The following is a 20,702-nucleotide window of genomic DNA, read 5'->3' as shown; positions in this document are numbered from 1 at the left end:
GAGTCTCAGAATTAAAACAGTTACCATTTGCCAAATTATACCTTTTTTTTCCGTGGAACTACATCATCCAGATGATGATTGATAAACACTGTATGCATATACTGTCAACTATTTACTACTAGATCTGTATTTTTTAGTTCAGCTGTGCCATCACCACCACCAACCACCTTTACCTCCATTTTTATGTGGGGTCACACAATAATGTATATTGTCTGTGTCTGCTTAATAATGTATGGTTTATAAATGCTTGTGTTGTTCCTCCCAGGACTCCACTGAAAAAGGAATCTTCCCAAGACACTTTTGATCAATAAATGTAAAATAAGCACACAATTCACCAGCTGGAAATATATTAACTTGGTGAAAACATCACCCCTTTCCACCTCTCTTATCTGATGAACGCATGGACAGCCATTTTAATGTTTTCATGAATACAGATTTACTACAAGGCAAATTTAGCATTCCTCTGTACAACCTCCAGAAGTGGCATTACCCAAGCCCTGTAAAGGGGGAAGTATGACCTCTGAAGTCCATTCTTAGAATCCAGTCTTTTCATGCTGTGAGTAGTGGCATCCGAAAAGTCTTCTAAAATGCTCTTTGAATGCACAGAGTATGATTAATCTTAAAAGCAATCTCTCCAAATATAACACATACAGTGGTTACAAAAGGCAATGGCAAGCACCACATCTACTGAATCAACTTGCCCCCCCGGCTGCCCCGTGCAGCCCAGCCTCGAGCTGTCACCTTGGCTTTCATGACCAGACAACCTCGGACACCTTGACTGATCCATCCCAGGTATTCTCTCGGTGTAACCTCTTGCTAAGTGGACCCATAACTCCTTCAGACTGTTTATTGATGGTGACGTAACTGCAGCCACAGGAAGAAAATAATGTAACAGGGACATACATATGCACAGCCAAGAGCCATTGTAAAACATCCAGTCTAAGGCCCTAGCTAGGGTAGTGCCTAGTTCACTGATGTTGTAACATCAGTGCCACCCCTCCCTGAAATCTAAGTAGCTGACCTAGAAGACTACCGAGCTCCACAAAAGGCTTCACAGGCACAGGGCTTCAGCAACTCCCCTCCATAAAAGAACTGTCCATTGCCCTATTCATCCTACAGTCCTGGCAGTCTCTATTAGTGACTTCAGTCTGCTCCCAAACTCGGGTCGCAGGCAGAACAAATAGATGCCCTACTTCTGTCTTCTTGGACCATAAATCAAGTTGTGTTTTTTTGGTTTTCTCTCTCAAGTACTCTGGTCTAGTTATTTTACTCCTAGAACACTACTTTCTAACTTGCGTATCACATCAAAAATGGTAAAATATTTAAATAGTTCCACAATGCAGTATAGTACTGAATGCATGCTAGCTCAATGCGAACACTCTGAAAATTAAATTGTTACATTTTCTCTAATATAAGACTCATTTAGAAAACCCATGTGAAAAGAATAAAAATCCTTTAAGTCCATAGGGACTGTTTGGATCCCAGTCATATTGCTTACTACTACTTAGAAATGTGAGGCTGGGTGGGGGGATTGGCACAACAGTTGCTTACAGAGTTCAGTTAACACCCAATGTATTTCTGCCTTACAGTGTACGATTACATTAAGAAGGGAAAAATCTATCACTATCAACAGTTTTACACCTAAACATAACAGCAAATTCACTACGAAGATTTTGCATGTGTGCGTGCACAAAACCCTGCATTTGTTTTACAAGTACATGCAGTTGCAGGTTTCAGAAAAATGTGTATCATCAGTCTGTGTATCATCAGGATAAAGCCAGTCAACATCTGATACAAATATAATAAACTGGACTGGTTACTGTATTGAAGCCTTTGACCTTCTACTGCTTACCAAGCATTCTCATGACTGTTTTCTCCTACCATTCACTATATGCTTCAAGTCAATCTGTTTGCCATCCACTTCACCTTTGTAAGCATACACCCTAACACTTTTCCTACTAAGTGCCAGCTCTAGTGGCACACAGGGATAAAGCTATAACTATGGCCGAGGCAGCCAGTGATCAATTACAAATGCAAGCATCTGAAAGAGCTACCATGAATGATAGGTGTGCCTTTTCTGCAGTGAGAAAGGAACCTGCTGTGGTGGGTGGATGTCTCATTTAGTCCTGGTGAAGGCTGGAGCTCAGAGAGATGACAGGACTGGGCATGTGGGAAGGGCTGAGGAAGCAAGGCTGCTCTATTGGTCCAGGATGGGCATGTCCTCATGCAGCACCTCACTGCCAAACAAACAGCAGCACACTGGGGTGGGGCTTAGGAAAAAGTCCGGGTGCACTAGTCAGCGTGTGTGATACCGTTGGCACTGGCTCCACTCTGTGAACTTCTATATAAAGCCACCAAGAATGTCCTCAGCTAGTATGTGACAGCAGTACTGGTGACCACTTGCCCTTCCCGGTCCCCTTCCCGGTCCCCTTCCCTAACAGTGTACAGCACTAAGATGACAATCATAGCAGAGAGCTGAGCAGATAACAGACAAGCTAAAAGTCACCAGGGGAGTAGAAAAATAATACTTTTCTTACAAACTTCTTATAATGTACAACATCCTTACCCAAGTGCAGCTACATTACATGAACAGGGTCCCATATCCACCACAGCAGTAATCCAGTCAAAAAATGATTATCTTAGACTGGTAACATCTATGATGGGTACAACCATGCTGCTGACCATCACACACAGACTTAGCATTTAGGAACACCACCTACCTTCCAAGCATATAATTATGTTTACTTTTTACTTTTGATTTGTACTTCCCTATCCACAATTTTCTATGATTAATTAGATTTTAGCTCACATCTGTTTCAGTTACATCTGGCAACTTGTGCATGACAAACTTAGTAAGCATCCTACCTGGTCCCAGTGCTTCAAAGAGAGTGTGGAAAGAGGTGTGGCATTTGCAAACTCCAAATTAGCAAAGTGCCAGTCCAAAATCTGTCTGTCACGTGATGACAGGTAAACATCACTATCAAAACAGATAGGAGGAAAAAAAAAGAAAAGAAAATCATGAAATTAGAGTCCGAACCAAAAATGCTACCACCTAAATATTTTTAACTGTCTCACAATCTCCACTAAGTTTTATTTCTCCATAAAGTTTGGCTTACAATTAATGCCTTAATTACAACAAACAGTTTTCACCACTAACTTAAAATCAGCCATTCAGAGCTAGAGAGAGAAAGCACTGAAAACTGTACTTGCAGTAATACTTAGAGAGTCTCTATTGATTCACACAAACAGATTTTACACAACAATCGCATGAGAAAACTATTTTAGAATTTATAACAAAAAATACAATTATGTAAGCAAACTTACCATAATAGTAGATATTTAACTAGATCACAGTTACACTCTACATGGGACACAGCCTGCAAAATATCAGACATTCATCCAGCTTCCAAAGCTTTAGTGCACATTCCATGCACTGGTATTGACTGTTGGTGCTTAAGGGCAAGCAGTTATAAATGCAGGTATACGGGTGCCAAAAATAAGAACTTTCTAGCCTCAGGATTAAGGAAATCTAGAACCCTGCTAAGAAAAAATGTACTAGAAATGTAGTTAGGGACTCTCTATTCTGGCATAAAAACAAGGGAAACAGTGGGACAGTTTGTCCTGCAACAGTGATCTATTTTAAAATCTACTCTTACGTTAAGTTTACTTACACAGCAGTACCACATTCATCATATCACTGGCTCCAGCAGCAGCTTAACTTATATGCGAAGAATACAAAGTCTTGAGAAAACAAGAGGAAGGATGAAAGCCTACAAGTCCTTCTGTAGAATGGATGTAGCAAACCCTGCCCTATTCCTAGAGGGTCAGTTTTGTAGTCTTTGGTAAAAGTGTGAAGAGAATTACTGACTCCAGATTATTTTCACAGTACACTCCTTTGCCAAAAAGCAGACAGCCACAGCCCTGACTGAATAGGCTCAGACTGCTTCTTGTCATGGTATGAATATCATATTTTAATGGCATGACAACCATTTGGAAAAGATCTGTTTTGACAGACTGATTTTTTTTTCTTACAGTCATAAGAAATGAATAGTTGATAAGAATTTCTTAGGTACGTTCGCCTGTCAGTATAGTATCTTGAGCTGCCCGTGGACACAGAGTATGCAGGACTCTCTCCCCCTTGTTTAAATCTATTTCTAAAATTCTAAAAAGAATGCAAGGAGATGAATGGGTTAATTCAAAGTAAATTCATTTTAAGCATGAAAGCGATGGTTCTCAAACACAGTCTTTAGGAAAGATAAGATAGGACAATCACTACAAGAACCACTGTAAGAGTCTGCAATTCATATCTTCTTGCAGAAGAGATAGCAATGAGTAATGCTGTTTCCCATGCTAAGCACTTTAAATTAGCCTTATAAACAGTGGCAGCTGGTGACTTTAAATCAAAGGGGGGCTGGCTGCAGGAGACAGCTGAATGGGTGTGGCCAACTTGAAAGGGGAGGAGCTATGCTCAAAACCACAAAAACTAACTAAATACACTGCCCTGGGTGCCAAACCGTCATTATGAGAGTCCAAGCAAGACAAAATGAAGTGTAGAAGAATAAAATATTTCAATGCATTGGCTGCATGACAGCTTACTTAATATCTAGATGGAAACAAAAAGGTTGTGAGGCATGAAAAAATAAATTACTTTTTAAATACATCAATGGAATGCCAGTCAAAATCAAGTATAAGAAAAACAAGCAGCACTCAACTCAAACCAACTCTTGCACTGCAGTTCTAATTATAATTCATATTCAGCTTTATTAAAGTACCAAGTAACATGCTGAAAGTAGAAATCTCTGATGCCCCCACTTGTAAAAATGTTTCTCGTCCAAAAAAAGACCTGCTGCCTGACAACTATCTACTTGTTTCATGGGGAAAATATGATCAAAGTAAAAAATAAAAAGCAAACAAGAAATAAGCTCAAGATACATTGCTTAAAAGGATTATTGTACAGGTTATGGACCACACGATTGGTAGTCTGTTTAGTTTACGGGTAAAGCCTGCAGAGATGACTGGAAGTCTCCAAGTGTAATGAGCTTCTTAAAATAATGTAATCCTATCCTTTATTACAAATACTGTCATATGCATTTCAATACCCAAGGCTTATACATTATCTAGTTAAGTATTCTCTACATGGCAACAACAGAAAGGTTTTCAGTGTTGGCAATTCTTTAACAGTATGCTTATTAAAGCTTACTTGCATCTTACGATCTCAGGCAAGCTTACCTGATGGTCATTAAAGTATTGCTACTTAAACACAGAGCAACAGGCACTTTGAGTAATAAGCATAAATCAACAGTACAAAAAAATATGACAGAAACCAGACCATTCTGCATAAATCAAGGACATATGAAAAGCCACTCTAGTACTTGTGTCTACCTTGGATGGGGGGGGGGGGGGGGAGTACTCTGCACATTTACACTGCATAACTACTCCTTGCCTTGCTTCGACACATCCAGAGTCACTACATGGGGGAGTGGAGTGCAACAAGTATGTTACAATTTGAAATGTCTCTGGCTGACTGTGATGGCCCTGACAGATTTGTCATACCTCTCAACCTCAGAGCAAGAAATCTGGACAAAGCCATACAAAGAAGTGGGACAAAGGCCCAAAAATAAGGACAATTTTTTAAATATTGCTCTTATAAACTTAGAAAGATAATAAAATAGGTCTTGCATTAGTATGAATTTTCTGAATGGTATGAAATCTGAAACTCAGAATAACGTGCATACTGATTTACTTCTATGATGATTTAGACTTAATTTGAAAGTTTTATTTTGCATTTACAGCACAAACACTAAGACATCTGCTAAACAAACTTAGCATTAAAACTTCTCTGCCCTTGAAACTCACATTCATTGAAACAGCATTGAAACCCACATTCAAAGAAAATACATTTTACCAGTGGCAGATAAAGATAAATTCTGGGCTGTTTTCAAATCATAGGCCCCTTGTATATGAAACATACATGTGCTCTTTGATACACCTTCCTATTGTTATGAACATTTTTCCAGTAACGCATGCACCAATAATGACAAAACTGCCCAATTCAGAACATCTTTCCAATAAACAATGAAACAAAATGCATGCACCCATAATGACAAAACTGCCCAGTTCAGAACATTTCCATCATAAAAGTCTACTCAAACTTCTACAGACCACCATTATCAGTAAATATGCACAATTCTACAGTCCACCATTATCAATAAATATGCACAATTCTACAGTCCACCATTATCAGTAAATATGCACAATTCTACAGTCCACCATTATCAGTAAATATGCACAATCTCTGAAGAAGTAAAAAAGTCATCTAAATAATTCCACATTAAATAAATCTGTAACTAATGAAGAGGTTGCTGCTAGCAAACACCTTTATGTTTCATAGAAAAATAAAGTGTCTGATACCCCTGAGGAATAAATTGTCTATATTACATTAAAAATGATAAGCTAGTAATATTGCAATAGGAAATGGATGGCAAACTGATAACAGGCTCATAGTTAGTATCTTAACTTTTTCAGTACAGCAGCATTCACCCCTTGTGGGAGTAGAACCCACAACCTTCTACATCAAAAGCAAGTACACAACCTGTTGTGCTATTAACAATGCAAACTGACTTAGCATAAGCAGCACTAAACTTCTCTTCCCATGCAGCTCTCAGCTCCTTGAAGAATCTACTCAATACTCAACTGCATCTCAACTTCGTAGCACAGGAAATCTGGAAAAAGCCAAATTTATTGGGGGGGGGGGTCAAAAGCCCAAAAACCAGGGACACATTAAACATTGCTTGTATAATCTTGGAAAGTTGCTAGAATAAAATGCCGTGTTACCACCATACATTTTACTGCCAAGGTCCCTGTGCAAAACAGTCAGAGCAATATACCACTATGCCAAATCACCTGCTTTGTGAAAGAAAAATGCTGTGTTACCACCATACATTTTACTGCGAAGGTCCCTGTGCAAAACAGTCAGAGCAACATACCACTATGCCAAATCAGCTGCTTTGTGAAAGAGCGGAAGACTGAAACTTAAATGGCTATCATTTAATGAATTCAGTTCTCATCATAGCTGTCAACCTCTTAGCACAAAACATCTGGACAAACCCAGTAATGACGGAATACAGCCCTCAAACATATTCAGTGAATTCAGTTCTTGCCATAGCTGTCAACCTTAGCACAAAAAACCTGGACAAAGCCAATAATGGGGTAATACAGTCCCAAAAATGAGGACAAATTTCAAATATTCAACTTATAAACTTAGGTTGCATTACTATGTATTTTCTGAAGAATATCAAGTCTGAAATTCAAATGCCTGTCAATTTTACTTCTGACAGAACAAAAACAATTTTCAGCAGAGGCCCAGGGAGAAATACTGCAGACACATGTCTTTGTAAAAGGGCAGGACACCAGAGCAAATCCACACAAACACAGGGATGAGATGCAGACTCCACACAGAAGGCACCCCAGCCAAGAATCAAACCAGAAAACCTTCAGCTGTGAGGCAACAATGCTGCCACTGCACCATCAAATATGTAAGGAATTAAACATTCAGAAACCTGAAGTCTGAAATTCAAATGCCTGTCAATTTTATTTAACATTTGTTAATCAGGACAGTCTGACTTGGAACCAAAAACAATTTTCAGCAGAGGCCCAGGAAGAAATAATGCAGACATGTCTTTGTAACATGGGAGGACACAAAACCAAACCCACACAAACACAGGGAGAAGATGCAGACCCCACACAGAAGGCACCCCAGCCCAGCCAAGAATAAAACTTGAGAACCTGCAGCTGTGAGGCAACAATGCTACCACTGCACCATCAAATATCAAGCATTTCAACATTTAGAAACCACAGATATTATGAGGAACAGATCAAATATGAGGCAGAAATCTGGAATTTATTTTACAAATGGTGGTGGGTAGGGAGATACAAGGTACAGGGTTCAAGCCTGAGGTATTCCCTACCACACCAACATGAGTTTGTTCTAGCCACCAGTATATAGCAACTGGGGCATTTTCACACAGACACACACACACACACACAGCGATCATCCATAGCTGTCTTACCTGGAGCGATGTAGATCCCATCCCTTTGTGCCATAAATCCATAGCTGCAAACCCCCACCCGTTGGAGCACATCCACATAAATCCATAGCTGCAAACCTCCGCCCGTTGGAGCACATCCACCATACAAGATCTTCCCTCGACGAGACTCCAGACTGCTGACGTTGCAGTCCGAGTCCGATGAGTTTCCTGTGACAGTCTATGCAGTTACAACTGCATAGACTTCTGGGATCTCTGCTCTTACATGTTTCCCAGTCTGGACTGCTGCTGAAACAGTCTGCGTATGCTCCAGACTGTCTCAGCAGCAGTCCGGACTAGTGCGCATGGGCGAAAGTCTGCAAATTTTTTTTTTATCTTTTATTTTCTTTAATTTTACAGCTGGGGGTGCTGCAGTCCGGCAGTCCAATAGCACGGGCAACCCCTGCTTATAAATTGGTTCAAAAGGAAAAAATTAAAAGTTTGCCAGGATTGTGAAGAGGAGGGGACTAAAGGTTGGCATAGTCTGTTTTTTTTTTTTTTTTTTTTCCAGATGTCCATGGAGTTGGAATGCCCTCCTTTCTGTTTGGAACTTTCATGCCACTGCTTCTTGAAAGCTTGTTTCCTGTCTTTTGTTGGGACTGTTTGAAATGCTTCCTACAGAACGGACTTGGACTAGAAGGAAAGTTTCTTATATATTTGGGGATAGTGGTCTGGAAAATCCAAAACATCCCTTGGATTAACTTTTCCTTTTATCAAATTTATTAGAAATCTCAGCAGATGATCTACATAATACATCTTTCTTCAGGAAGTCATTCAAAAGTTCTGCTTTATCATCCTCTGGTAAATTCCGAGTACACAGCCAAGTAAATCTCAACTGACCAGTGACAGCTGCTGTGTAAACACCATCAAGCAGTGTCATAAGAACACTTAAGAGAATCTTTGGTAATCTGGGACAGTGGAAAGAAAGAATTTAAAGAAGCCTTAATGTCATAAGAAGGAAGATCAGCATTTTTTTTTCCATATTCTTAAAGAAGCCAGAAGGAACACTGAAATATGCAACTGACAATTTACTGTCTGGAAGGCTAAGGTAGAAGTATACATCTTTTTCCCAAGCCTATCAAAATCTCCTCTAGCTTTATGTGACAGAATAGTGTTACTAGACAAATTGCTTGGAAGAAGTTTATTTAGAAAGAGGAACAGATGCAGGATCCGTCCTAGGATTCCTAAGGAGAAATTGATGGGATTGTGCAACTTTGTATAATTTATTATATTTCCTAGGGGAAGATGGCTGTCAGCCAGGATAAAGTACAACTGTGTATCACTGCTACAGTAACCCTAGTTATATGGGATAAACTTTAAGATACAACTAACCAGCTTCTAAAGTTTCAAGGCACCTTCCATGTGCCCAAACGTTATCAGCTTGAGCAGAGCTGGAGAAATGAGAAAGTCATGTACTTACCAAAAGGACAGACCTGTGTTGTTTGCTTCTATCCTTCCTCTGTGGATGAGTTATTGGATCAAAAGCACAGGCTCCTCCCCCCTCCCCTTACCCATAAACCCCATGCAATTAGTGAGTTACCTCTGATATGTACATTTTATGTAGACTTTGCCCATACTCCACAAAAAAAATAAAATTGTACTCCTCAACAAAAAGCAGGCACCACATAGGATAAACCAGCTTCTTGACCTACAGCTTGAAGAATACACAACCAATCCATAGGACCCCACAGTGTGGTCACTCCAGGAGCAAAGGAAAAGTCAACTGGACAGGGGAAAGTGTGAGGGAAGTTAAGGAAGGACAGCACAGACAGTACAGTTGTGTACCTACCATAAATGTAGATGTTAGAGTGTATTCACTGTTGCAGTCATTACACTTGGGTTAGTTATCCTGCTGGCAGGCGACCCACAGTCAGCGCGAGTTCCAAAGTCTTGGTCCGGCGTCGGTTGCCATCGCCTCTTCCCTGACGTCAGTGCGCCAGGGGTATAAAAGTTGCAACTGACGCCATTTTCTTCAGTTTTTCTGGAACCAGATGTCATGTGCCCCCAGATATGAAGGCTAAAAAGATAAAAATATGGCAAACAACAATGCATATATTACTATAAGCATTTCCTTCATCTAAAAGCAAATACACCACATAGGTTGTATAGAGTTGAGAAGTACAGAATAGTCCCAGCAAAGAGGGGGATGGTGGGTAACCAGGACTGCAACAGTGAATACCCTCGAACATCTACATTTATGGTAGGTACACAACTGTACTATTGTAGTAAGAATCTTTGTGTTCAACATCTTTGTATCCTGTATAGGAAGGGTTAAAATGTGAAACTGCATTGCGTGCAAAGAAATAAGCTAAAATGAGTTGTTTTTCTTATAAGGAATTTGCTGACCAGAAAGGAATGCACAGATGCTACTTTGGTCCAGGCACAGGCCTATCTTGGGACTGACCTCTGACCAAGGAGGAGTGCATAGATGTTACCTTGATGTAGGCACCAACTTATCTTGTGTCTGACTTTTTTACCATCTAAGGCTCCACTGAGTGAATTTATAGCCTTGACTGAAATTCCTTGTCTAGTAACCAGCTGCTGAGTATGCATGAAAGAGGGTATAAAACCCCATATAAAGTGTGAAGAAATAAGACTACTGACAACCACGAACTTTTGTGGCAAATCTCCATGCATGTTAAATAAACTCTTTTTGGCCTACCTTTTTGCTGCGTGATTCTTCCAGTATATGTTAAGAGTATTAAAATCTTTTGACATTTCTGGCTAGCGATGGGGCCACCTCTTCACGATCGAATCGCATAAGAGGGACTGAAAAACCTGTACAGGAAGGGGAGAAGCGAATCTCGGGCTCCCTTGAATGGAAAGACCTCCGGCGAAGAAGTCGTAAGTAGAGGCCAGTCACTCTTAGATTCGATCCGTGGACGGTGATTTAACGAGGCGGAAGATCCGCAGTAAGGTAAGCTTTTTGTAAAAGTTTTTATTTAAAAGGGACTAGTCATAAAGGAATTTCTTTTGTTTAAAATTTTACAAAAGACCGGTAGAGATCTCAGGAAAAGGAAACAGTTTTTCTTTTAAATAAGAAAAATGGGAACAGGAAGCAGTTGTTGTGTTAGGAAGGGCTGCTTAAATAAAAGGACTGAGGATGAGGAATATATGTTTAAATTACATCCAAAAACTTGAAATATATAAAAAATGGAAGAAAGACTATGGGTTTAGTGGTACCTTGAATAAATCAGAATGTCAAAATCTAGTGAGAGACCTGCGCAGGGACACAGGAGGTAAGGTTAAGAAACAAAAAAAGGTAGGATTTCCTCAAGCACAGAAATGGTTAGAAGAAGCTAATAAGAGACATAGGGAACAATTTTCAAATAAGGGAGATGGTGGCTCGAGTGCAAAAGATGCATTTTTTGTCCGAAAAGAGGATGATGAGACATCTGTTGCCTGTCGTAGACCAACAGCCCCGCCCTTGTATCCCGAAGTTAGAAAAGACATGGTTAGTCCACCCAAGTATCAGGAAAATGACACAGAGAATCAGGATAAAACTGTACCCTCTGTAGTACTGACAAAACAAGTAGGTGAAACCCTGGAACTCCGAAACCGTAATATAGATAAATCAGAATGGACGCGTAAGGAAGCTGAAATGCAAGAAGATGAATTAAATATAGTATCTGCAGACTCATATCCCCTTATAGAAGTAGCAAATCCACAAGCAGGAACACCCGGTCAAGGTCCTACTATTTTAGTTTACCGACCTTGGACACGGGAAGACATCCGAAAAGCTGTGGAGGGCATACCACACCCAAAATTAGACATGACTAAATTTTGCGATGACATTGCAGGTATGATGGAAAGTTACAAATTAAATTCCGTTGAAGTGGAACAGGTAATACGCCAAATCTTAGGACCAGATTGGCACTTAATTTGTGGGAATTGGGATCCCCTGACTAGGACAAATAGTAAACCACGTGCCTTTGAGTCTGAAACATATAAGACACAAACACAGGACTTGTTAAAGCGTATTATAAAACAGTGGGAGCCTAAGGCAGATTGGACTTGTATTAATCAGTGTGTACAAACTGAAGATGAAAAAGTAGATCATTATTTACAAAGACTTAACCAGTGCTTTGATAACCACAGTGGAATAGACAAACCACCCAATCAAGAAAAGGATTCACCTTATGAACAACAGTTAAAAAATGCCTTTTTAAAAGGATGTAGGACTGCAATCAGTAACTTCATTCACAAACATATGATAGATCATAGGACGGCACGTCTGCAACCCTTACTGGAGTATGCAAGACATGCAGAAAAATATTTAAAAGAAAGGAAAAAGAAACAAGCTCAAACCTTTACCGTGAGTGAAGATGGGACACTTATGCTATTGCAAGGTCCAACTAACAGGGGTAGAGAAAGGGGCAGAGGCAGGGGCAGAGAAAGAGGGAATGTGGGACATTCCGAAGACTATGAAGGCAGACAGAAAAGAGGAGAATGTTTCAAATGTGGTAGAAAGGGACATTTTGCCAGGGATTGTCGGTCTTCTGAAAGAACTAAAACCACCCCGAATCATGAGTCAGCATGACTATATGATGGTGGTGGAGGTGAATCAGACCCGGACAAAAAGGCTGATGGGCCAGACTCAATAAGGCAGAGTGAAAAGGAAGCTTTTGAGGACATAAACGAAGAGGGTAAGGGAGAATGTGCAGGATGGGAGAGTGAAATGACTGATTTTTCAGACGAATATCAGGTTGTTAATTTAACAGCGCTGGCTGTAACTATGCAGCTAGAGGCACAACCGATTATCACACTTCAAGTAGAAGGGAAGGATGTAGAATTTTTGTGTGATTCAGGGGCCTCCAGGACCCTGCTAAAAACCTCTGCAGTGCCATCTGATGTAACTTCTGATGACTATGTATTAGTCAAGGCAGCCAATGGCGCATTTATAAAGAACCACTATCTAAACCCTTATGGTTCACGGACCCTGAAACTAACCAAGCTATCAGATTTGAGTCATTATTTCCAAAATTTGCCCTGTAAACTTATTAGGGAGAGATTTGATGCACGATTTGGCATAGCTGCTGTGCCGACTGCATCAGGGATTCTAGCCAAGCAGTAGAAATTCAAGATGTTATGTTGCAGGTGGGCCAGGGTGATTTACACTACTGGTACAGTAATGATCTTGTGGAAAGTGGAGCACAAAATGTAGTAAGCGAGCTAACTAATTTGGCCTTAAGCAAATATGGCACACAACCGCCAGTGGTAGCTAAACAACTACACTGTACAATGTACTACAGAAAGTATGTAGGACCAGGCGACAAATATGAAGAGCAATTCTTTAAACACAAGGTCACAAAAATCTTGTTACAAAACCTATATTGGGATAAAACAGGAAATTCTGCAGTTACATGCAGTCTTACAAAAGATATGCAGTTACTTTTTCGCAATAATTCTATTGCACATGTCTCTGTAACAAGGAAAGAACAAATGGCATGGTATCTGGTGGGGAAGAAAGTTACTGAATGGGCTAAAATGGCCAGAACAGTTGGCATGTAAAGGCGTGCAGGTACAAAGACTAAATTGGGTTACCCAGGCTAGACCAACAGTGCACCTCCGAAGACAGGCTAACACCACCGGGAGGGCCATTCTGACTATATCTCCTAACCCCAGGAAGAATTAAAGTTACAATCAGTGCCAGATTCCTTATGGTCCCTGGCAACATGACATTGGGCTAATAAGAACAGCAGGACAGGTTAAAATAACTCCAAAATCCGACTTTAGACCTCACAAGCGTCAGTATCCGCTAAGTAAAAAGGCAGAAGAAGGCATTCTACCAGTGATCACGGCTCTATTACAAGCTGGGGTTTTAATTCCATGCACAGATTCACCGTGTAACACACCCTTGTTCCCAGTAAGGAAACCGGATGGGACCTGGAGAATGGTACAGGATCTGCAGGCTGTGAATGCTGCTGTGGTACCAAGGGCTCCTATGGTCCCAGATCCATCTGTTTTGTTAAATGATATCCTTCCCACAGATAAGTATTTTTCTGTCATTGATATCAGTAACGCATTTTTCCATCCCTCTACAGGAAACTAGTAGGTTTTGGTTCGCTTTTACGTTCATGAGCAAGCGGTACACCTACACAAGGCTGCCGAGGGATATTGTGAAAGCCCTACAATCTTTTCAAGAAATGTCAACAAACCTGGCACAGTTTCAACGAACATGGCTGTCATCTACTGTTATCGTGGGCGACATCTTACTGGCTGCACCCACGGAGGCTGTCTGTGAGTCGAAACTATTCGGTTATTGCATTTCTTGGCGAAAGAGGGACATAAGGTAAACAAATCTAAATTACAATTTTGTAAAGCTGAAGTACGATATCTAGGCTATACCATTTCAAATGCTGGTAGACAACTGGATAGCTGTAAAAAAGAAGCTATTTTACAGGCACCGATGCCCAGTACAAAAAAAGAAATGATGTCATTTTTAGGAATAACTAACTTTTGTCGTAGTTGGATTCCCAATTATGCAGAGGAAGTGAGTCCACTTTCAGAACTTATTTTTGCACTTCCCATGGCAGCACATGACGCGCTGAAATGGACAGATAAGGCAATACAGGCATTTACTAGGGTAAAGCAGCTGATAGCAGGATCTGCAACACTTAGCTTCCCTGACTATACAAAACCTTTTGTTCAGACAGTAGATTGTAAGCAGGGTTTTATGACATTGGTTCTTTTACAAATTTATGGGGATAAGTTGAGGCCATTAGCTTTTTATTCCAGTAAACTGGACACAGTGGCACGATCGTTGCCACACTGTGTACAAGCAGTAGTCGCAGCTGCACTGGCGGTGCAGGCGTCTGCAACCCTAGTTTTGTTTCATGACCTTACTTTACGGGTACCGCACTCTGTCGCGGTAATACTTCTACAGGATAAAGTTACCTTTCTCTCTCTAGCAGACACTTGTCCTGCATGACAACATTACTATCACAACCACACATGACCATTGAGCGATGCACCACTCTTAATCCAGCCACGCTGTTACCTACAGCTGATGACGGTGCCCCTCACGTATGTTTAGACTTAATACACTCTAATGTCTTGCCAAGACCAGACCTTAAGGATCAGCCTTTGGCAAATTCAGATTGGACCCTGTTCGTAGATGGGTCAGCACGTAAGAATGAGGCAGGTATTACACAAGTGGGTTATGCAGTCACAACTGAGACTAAGGTACTAGAGGCAAAACCTCTCCCCAGAAATCTGTCCGCACAAGCGGCTGAATTGATTGCTTTAACCAGAGCATGTACCATTTCCAAGGATAAGGCAGTTACTATCTACACAGATAGTCAGTATGCTTTTTCCACGGTCCATGTCTTTGCACAGCAATGGAAAAATAGGGGAATGGTTACTGCCTCAGGAAAGGAAATAACCCACAAGGATTTAATCCTTAACCTCTTACAAGCTATCCAACTGCCACGGGGATTGGCCATCTGTAAGTGCGCAGCACACAAATGCCAAGGATCCAGTATCACTTGGAAATGCACTAGCTGACAAAACTGCAAAAAGTGTAGCCTTAACCTCTACTTTTGCACTCGAGACCACACAGAAGGAACTTCATCCTACAGATAAATTTGATCTACAAACTTTGCAAGTAATGCAGGAACTTAGTACAGTTCAGGAAAAACAGCGATGGGTTAAATATGGGGCTATTCAAAAGCAAGGAGTTTTTGTAGGTCCAAATGATAAGTATGTCTTGCCAACAAACCTTTTTAGGTATGCCTCATTAGTGACGCATGGCCCATCTCATCTGGGCCCTGCTGCTATGGTTCAAATGACCCAGCAAATTTTCTGGACCAAGGGCTTTATAGCATATGCTAAACGATTTTGTTTGTCGTGCCTGCTTTGTGCACGATACCATGGTGGTGGGGTACGAATCACTCCCGCAGCTTTCCCGCTGCCTCCGTATCCATTTCACACAATCTGTATGGATTTTATTGAACTAACCCCTGTTCAACAAAAGCGATTTGTATTAGTCATTATTGATGCTTTTACAAAATGGGTTGAAGCTTTTCCAGTAACACATCCAGATGCCCTGTCGGTAGCCAAGGCCCTTACGAATAATATTATCCCTCATTTTGGGCTACCCACACGCATCTATTCTGATAACGGCACACATTTTGTAAACCAAGTTATTCAAAAGCTGGCTGCCGTTTTTCAGATTGACTTAAAACATCACTGTGCCTACCACCCACAGTCAGCAGGGTTGGTTGAACGCCATAATGGCATTCTCAAAGGCAAGTTACGTAAACTCATGGCCGAGACACATCAGTCTTGGATAAACTGCTTACCTCTGGCACTCCTGTCCATGCGTACCACTCCCACTTCAAAAGGGGTCACACCATTTAAACTACTATATGGGAGACCTTATTACGTCCCGCAGTGGCAAGGTCTTTTGCCTGCGGAACGTGAGGGGGGTGAAGAGATAGCAGATTACATGAGGAAAATGCTGACAAAAACTAACACTTCTCTAACGAATGATTATTTTTCAGATCAGAAGAACAACAGGATCCTGGAAGTAAAGGCTGGCGAGTGGGTGTGGATTAAAATTGTCAAAAGAAAAATGTGGGCCTCTCCGAAGTGGGAAGGTCCATACCAGGTTTTGATTTCGACACCCACAGCAGTTCGAATAAAGGAGCGAACATCTTGGATCCACCTGACACATTGCAAGATTGTCAGGAAATTTGAGTTGGAAAAGAATTTGAGTACCCCTGAGGAACACTGATTAGCAGTAATCCTGTTTTTGTATGAACTTTTCTGACTGTTGTAGCAATGCAGGAAAATATCGGAAGGGGACAGCCTTTCCCACAAAGGCATTGTAGAATAATTTTGTTATTAGTGATTGTAAGTGTTGTTTTTCTGTTGTGGACAATCTTATTTTCACACGAAACTAGCCAAACAAAGAGAGATGAAAATACAGCTTGGCATCCACCTTTTAACACGTATCAGGCTATTAAATATGCATATGCTTTGTCTTTTAATGTTTCAAATTGTTGGATATGCACAGCTATCCCGACTGTACATGGTGGTCTGATGTTAGGTACAGTCCCTTTGGGGGCAAATGATACATGGACCAATTTACTATTTGAGACTTGGAGGTAGCCGTAAAGGACAAAATAGCATTACCCCTCATGGGTCGTCAGAATGGAACTGTATGTTTCCAGAGATCTGGAAAAATTAAGGTTGGATGGAGTCAATGTAATGTAACCATAATTCATAACTGTACATTAGATGGGCACTGTGCAACAAGTTTCAAGCCTATAAGAGTGCTTATTAATAGTACAGGGCTTATTAATGTCACAAGTTTTGTTGAAAAATGTTATCTGTGTATGATCTTTTGTTTAAAGGGATACAAGACAAAGGAAATCATTCTATTCCAGTAAATATCACTCTTAAAGTGAATGACTGTTATTTTGTCTGTGGTAAAAAGCATACAAATGGTTACCAAGAAATTGGTCAGGCAGTTGTTTTTGGGTTATTTGGCACCAGCTATAAGACATTCATTTACTCTTCCCCAAGGTAAAATACTGAAATGTACGTGCTGTGAATAAACCTGTTAATCCCGTAGGTAATATTGATGCATCCTGGATCTATCATCACGATTTGGCCCACAGTAGCAGCAAGGGACTGTCACACATGGACTTGGGCGATGATGTCATTTCTTGGGCTGGTATTCTTCCAGCCTATGGGACAGTAAAATCTATTTGGGAGCTCAGAAAACTGTCAAAACTGTTAGAAACTCTGAGCAATGCAACTTTTCTGCACTAGAGTTGGTGACGGATGAGCTAACTGCAATGAGGACTGTAGTGTTGCAGAATCGGATGGCGCTCGATTTCACCCTAGCGGCGAAAGGAGGTACTTGCGCTCTTATCCAGGAGGAGTGTTGTTCTTTCATTCCTGACAATGAGCACGATATAGACAGTCATTTGGAGATCTTACAACAAGTTTCTGAACTTACAAAACCAGGACAGAATCCATTGACTGACTTTTTCCAGAATTGGTTTGGAAATTGGGGAACAGTATTTTGAATGTCTTAATTGCTGTATGTATTGGTGCCATTATATTCCTACTGTTGGGTTGTTGCTGCATTCCTTGCATCCGAATGATAATATCAAGTGTATTGTCTGCCAATGCAACTAAAGCTTATTATTCTGAATATACAGGAAATGAACTGTGTTAAAACCTGTATGAATAAAATGTATTACTGGGGATACAAAGTGTTGTGAGAGGGGAAATGTAGTAAGAATCTTTGTGTTCAACATCTTTGTATCCTGTATAGGAAGGGTTAAAATGTGAAACTGCATTGCATGCAAAGAAATAAGCTAAAATGAGTTGTTTTTCTTATAAGGAATTTGCTGACCAGAAAGGAATGCACAGATGCTACTTTGGTCCAGGCACAGGCCTATCTTGGGACTGACCTCTGACCAAGGAGGAGTGCATAGATGTTACCTTGATGTAGGCACCAACTTATCTTGTGTCTGACTTTTTTACCATCTAAGGCTCCACTGAGTGAATTTATAGCCTTGACTGAAATTCCTTGTCTAGTAACCAGCTGCTGAGTATGCATGAAAGAGGGTATAAAAACCCATGTAAAGTGTGTAAAAATTAGACTGCTGACAACCAAGAACTTTTTGTGGCAAATCTCCATGCATGTTAAATAAACTCTTTTTTGGCCTACCTTTTTTGCTGCGTGATTCTTCCAGTATATGTTAAGAGTATTAAAAATCTTTTGACAACTATGTTCATCGTGTTTCGCTGTTGCAGTCATTACACTTGGGTAGAATCCAAAGCTGAGGTTGGGTGGCTGAGTCTAGATTGGATTTGGCAAGGCTAACAAGCCCTGCAGAACTGCAGTGGCAAAGCCTGCTCTGGATTTGGAGTAGAGAGGTAGGTGATAGTGCTTGGTAAAAGTGTGCACTGAGCTCCAAGTTGCAGCTTCTAATATGTCTTTGGTTGGTAACCCTCTGAGGAATGCTGCTGAAGTGGTTGCTGCTCTGATAGAATGAGGCCTAATGCCCTTAGGCACAGATTTGCCAAGTTGTGCATAACAGAAGCGGATGCAGTGTCCTATCCATTTTGAGATAGTCTGATTTGTAATAGGTTTTCCTTGTGATCCTGCAGCATATGCTACAAACAGTTGCTCAGTTTTTCTGAAAGCTTTTGCTTTGTCCAAGTAAAATCGTAGCTGCCTGTGTATATCCAAAGTGTGCAGAAGTCTTTCCTCTTTATTCTGGGGATTTGGGTAGAAAGTAGGCAAATGAATGGTTTGGTTTAAGGCCACATTGGAGACCACTTTTAGCATGAATGTTGGGTTCGTCCTTAGAGAAACCCTGCCCTGGTGAAAAATGAGGAAAGGTTCCACAGCCATCAATGCCTGTAACTCTGAGACTCTTCTTGCTGAAGTTATTGCTAGGATCAGAGCAGTATTCCATGACAAGAATTTTAGATCAGCTGTGCTGGCTGGTTCAAATGGAGGCAGTGTTAGTTTTTCTAAAACAAAATTGAGGTCCCAAGTAGGTACTGGTGCTCTCCTAGGGGGTCTTATATTCTTTGCCCCTCTGAGGTACTGTTGTAGTAGAGGATGTGAAAAAATAGGAGGATCCGTATTGTAATGAGCTGAAATGGCAGAGGCATGGATTTTAATAGATGAAAAAGATAGGGCTTTGTCCAACATCTCAGTCAGGTATTGCAAAATCTGAGGTATATTAGGGACCAGTGGGTCGAGCCCTTGTGTCTGGTTCCAAGCACAGAATCTCTTCCATTTTTCTGCATAAGATTTCCTAGTGCTGGGTTCTCCTGGCTTCCAAAATTACATCCATAACAGCTTTAGAGAGAGAGGTGCAGTCTGAGTGGCTACATTATCTGCCATGCTGCCAGGTTTAAGGTTCTGAGTTGACTGTGCAGAATCTGATTGTTTTGCTGTGTCAGAAGATGAGGGATTTGAGGTAGAGGCCACGGTGGGCCTTGGGACAAAGTCTTTAGGATTGGGTACCAGTGCTGGCGTGGCCAGTCTGGTGCAATCAGGATCATTTTTGGCCTCTCATCTGACTTTTAGAAGCACCTTGGTGAGAAGTGGCATCGGAGGGAAGGCACAGACTGTCAGGTTTTTGCAGCTGAAAGATAGAGCATCCACTTTCCGTGCTTGAGAGTGATAAGTCCTTGTGCAAAATTTCTGTATTTGGCAATTGTGAGGGGAGGCAAAAAGATCTATGTCTGGGCATTCCCATTCCCTTGTTATCATGTTGAACACTTGTGGATTTAGCTTCCATTCATGAGGATCCATGAGATTTCTGCTTAGTTCGTCTGCCAGTGTATTTTTGTTCCTGGCAGGAATTGTGCTTGCAGATGTACCTGGTAGGTCAGTGCTGTGTTCCACAAAGTCATGGCTTGTCTGCATAGGGGGTAGGAATGTGTGCCCCCTTGCTTATGTACCACATAACTGTGGTATTGTCCATCTTTATTAATAATTGCCCCAAATGTATTAGGTCCTTGAAGGCTGTCAGGGCATTCTGTACAGCTAGCATCTCTTTTTGATTGATGTGAAGATGCATTTGTTCCTTGGGCCACGTGCCCTGAATACATTTTCCTGCCATATGTGCTCCCCAG

The 20,702-nt window shown here is 41.0% G+C and overlaps 1 protein-coding gene across 1 annotated transcript in view; it reads right to left on the bottom strand.

Moving 5' to 3' along the window:
* KDM1A (lysine demethylase 1A) overlaps positions 1 to 20,702 on the bottom strand; it is a gene marked incomplete in the record, with an annotated part of 2,315,042 nt that overhangs the window by 607,959 nt on the left and 1,686,381 nt on the right. The window contains 1 exon segment of the mRNA XM_044060124.1: positions 2,866 to 2,977. Coding sequence (XP_043916059.1) covers positions 2,866 to 2,977 — 112 coding nt within the window.

This window comes from Protopterus annectens, chromosome 1.part2 (genome assembly GCF_019279795.1).
Source record: "Protopterus annectens isolate FY-2018-M chromosome 1.part2, PAN1.0, whole genome shotgun sequence".
Taxonomy (NCBI): Eukaryota; Metazoa; Chordata; order Ceratodontiformes; family Protopteridae; genus Protopterus; species Protopterus annectens.
Note: the sequence above shows the minus strand (reverse complement) of the source record. Positions and strands in the feature narration are given on the sequence as shown.